Below are 3,546 nucleotides of genomic sequence, written 5' to 3' on the forward strand. Positions count from 1 at the left end.
GCAAGACCAATTCTTGGATTTTAAATGGTGCCGGTGCATTTAAGACCTACGAGAATTTGCATATTTTTACTCTATAACCTTCTCGTTGGGTTCGGCCATGCCAGCCACGAGCCCATGACTCAATCACTCGTTCGACTATGACCATCACATAAGAGAGGGTGGATAGAGTCAGTGGTAGCTATCACATCGTCGGTGGCTAAAAGCCAAAGGAACCTCTAAATTCAGGCTGAACCTAAAGTCGATAGTGTGATTTGGTGCGACACGATACGTTAGTAACTTTTAACCCTACATGTGTCAACTGTAATCTATTAATTACACAATATATGTAACGAGAACCGAGTGAAGCAATACACCGCACTTCCATGTATGAGAATTTTACCTAATAATTGTGTAGTTTGGGTTGTTGCTTCAACACAGAGTTATTATTGTGAGCAAGGGGGGATGGGTGAAAATTAAAGGAAAGAAATTATTAAGCAAGGTGAGAATTGGGTGGTACAATGCATCGTCCTCTCCTATCCTACTGCAGTATCCTAATTATCCCTGACGGCTTCATGCTATGTACCATAGCCAGCTGTGTTCTTTACACACCGTACATCGCACATCACCAATCTCCACAGTCCCATTGCTTTCTCTCTCCGTACCCCTCTTCTTCCCCCTCCCCAATATCACCAATATTAATATTGCAGATCAGAAATTACAGCAACCAGTTTTACAAAAACCCCACCTTCCTTGAGAAAACACAGAGAAAAAAAAAATCGCTAATGTCGTAGAGATAACGATGGGTTTGGCTCACAGTGAGAAACCAAGGCCAAAGCCCACGTCTTCCCCTTGAAAAAAGCTTCAGTCTTTGATCCCTTCTCTCTCTGCTTCCCCTACTAAAGCACAACCCCTCTCCTCTCTGCTTTCAAAAGCCTTTTGGGTTCCTCCATTTCTCGAGTCAAGTAGGTTTGCTCACTCACACACGCAAACAACACTGCACTATCTTCCATCCTTATATTCCCTCCTCTCGGATTCTCTGCTCTCTCGTCTCACTCACCTCTCTGATCTCCATCAATCACTTCCTTCCTTCCTCTTTCACTGAACCAGTCACACCTACATTATCCGCTTATAGTATAACAAACCAAGAACCTCGAGTTCAGAGAATCTGAAAGGTTCAATCTTGTTTCAAGCTCACAATAGTACAAGTTTCAATCTTTTGGGTTCAAAGTTTCGATCTTTGGAGCAATGACGAAAGACCCAACTCGCTCCGACACCACCACGGAGTCGACCAGCTTCAACTCCTCTTCATTCTCCTCCTCTCCTTGCTCGGGTCGGAATGGTGACCCGTTACCCGGAGGATCCGACCCGAGTGGGAATCGGGTCGGGAGCAAACGGGCGAGGGAGAGCAGCAGCAAGCACCCGGTTTACAGAGGGGTCCGAATGCGGGCGTGGGGCAAATGGGTATCCGAAATCCGCGAGCCCAGGAAGAAGAATCGGATCTGGCTCGGCACCTTCTCCACGCCCGAAATGGCGGCGCGTGCACACGACGTCGCCGCCTTGACCATCAAAGGCAACTCCGCCATCCTCAACTTCCCCACCCTATCCGGGTCCTTGCCCCGACCCGACTCCAATTCCCCCCGCGACATCCAGGCCGCCGCCGCCAAAGCCGCCTCCATGGAAAACCTAGACCCTCCGCCTCCTCAACCGCAACCGCCTTCCTCGGCATTGTCGCAATCGTCGTCGTCGTCGTCGTCGCTGGAGGTGACGGACGCCGGGACGCCGGAGGAGCTGGGGGAGATAGTGGAGCTGCCGAGGCTGGGGACGAGCTACGAGTCGGCCGAGTCGGGGAGCGATTTCGTGTTCGAGGACTCGGTGGAGGGGTGGCTGTACCCGCCGGCGCAACCGTGGTGGCAAAACGGTGAATTTGGAGAAGACTATGGGTATAGTAGGAATTTTAACGAAATGTTAATGGCCGAGGGTGGTGTTGAGGACCTGTTGTGGCAACATTAATGTCAAACCTGCCTTTTGGCTTTGGTGGATGTGCCATGTGTGCTTTTTTAATTAGTTGCTAATATGAGCACCCCCTCCCTCTCTTTTATCAAATTTTGTGTTCTTAATAGTTAATACACATTTCCTCCTCAATTTTGTGTTTTGAGTGTGTGATTCTCATTTTCCAAATTGATATCTAGTGTTTGTTTGTAGAAATGGTCCAGACAAAATCTCAGTCTCAGATACAACTAAAACCACAATATCAAATGAACCCTTTAATTGTAAGGGTATAAATTGTCGAAAATCCGAAGGTATTGTGAATATTTACTAAAACCCTTTAACTGAGAAATACTCAAAATATGTCATATTTCTAACTAATGTTGAAGGTATTGTGAATGGATTCTCAAAATCCGAAGTGGCTTTTTTCGGATTTAGGATACTTTTAAATCCGAAGTGTTTTTTTTTTCGGATTTGGGATTTGAGGTGATTAATTGGGTGCTTATTGTAAGTTGGAAATCATACACATTATTTTGCTATACTTGATATTTTTCAATCAAAAAGTACAGATTTGACAGAAGTATGATACCATCCTATTGTAGTTTAATTAGGCAAGTAGGATCGGAGTTGAGTACCTGCAAAGTACAAACATATTTCGTCGTTAAGTAAACGCAAATCTCCATTATTGAATAACAACTCTAATTAGATTCTGTTAGTCACATTATTGGCCACTTGTGTTTAGCCATTTGTACATGTTTAATATCAATTTGCATACGATACACGCACATTACACATAAAAGTAAAATCGACTAAATCGTATATATGTCACATAATAAATATGTGTATTTTTGTTTTACTCAAATACTTAAAATACGAATATACGATCTAGAAATGACTCATCAATAATGTGCTACCTATCTCTAGTTAGAGGGACTTGTGTTTGAGCTACTATGCAGGAGTCCTTGTGTCTCTGACAAGCATATTTACTATATTTACTATACATACACATTGGCTCATATCTTTGTCTATGCAAAATTAATATTCAAGGGCCTGCAATTTCTTCTTGCTATAAAACAGTTTCAAAGATGGCAGAGAATCACCAACACTTATTACTGTTATTAGATGCAGATATGATTTCGCGATGCAATTTAAGAATTACGGATGAGCAGGACTGTATAATACGGCCGCATATAAGACCTGCACCTAATAAGGGCTTCATATTTATAGGGTTGTTAGGATTTTTACATGTCCTTTTTTATCTGCTTTCTTAATTGAAGCTGAAATTAGTTGTTGGGTATTAATTTGAAATGTACTCTGCCAAGTTCTAGTAAATGGTTATGAGCATAGTATTTAGTACAACAATTGAGTTGTATTGCCCTACTCCAGATGTGCAATGACCCTAAAAGAATTTATTGGGATGGTACTAGTTCACAACAAAGAAGCCCGCTTAAATGGACAATCGCATATGTTGTAACGTATTAAAGCTTTTCTAATATGTAGTAAGAAAGTGATAAGACATTTTGGCGTGTGATTCTTTATAAGAATTCCAAACTTTGTATGAGTTATTTTCATAAGATAAAA

The 3,546-nt window shown here is 42.4% G+C and overlaps 1 protein-coding gene across 1 annotated transcript; it reads left to right on the plus strand.

The window, feature by feature from the left end:
- Positions 1–1,071: 1,071 nt before the first annotated feature.
- Positions 1,072–2,101, plus strand: LOC101291457 (dehydration-responsive element-binding protein 3-like). Its single transcript, XM_004287410.1, has one exon. The coding sequence runs from the start codon at positions 1,225–1,227 to the stop codon at positions 1,987–1,989; it is 765 nt and encodes a 254-aa protein (XP_004287458.1). The 5' UTR covers positions 1,072–1,224; the 3' UTR covers positions 1,990–2,101.
- The last annotated feature ends 1,445 nt before the right edge of the window (positions 2,102–3,546 follow it).

This window comes from Fragaria vesca, linkage group LG1 (genome assembly GCF_000184155.1).
Source record: "Fragaria vesca subsp. vesca linkage group LG1, FraVesHawaii_1.0, whole genome shotgun sequence".
NCBI lineage: Eukaryota > Viridiplantae > Streptophyta > Magnoliopsida > Rosales > Rosaceae > Fragaria > Fragaria vesca.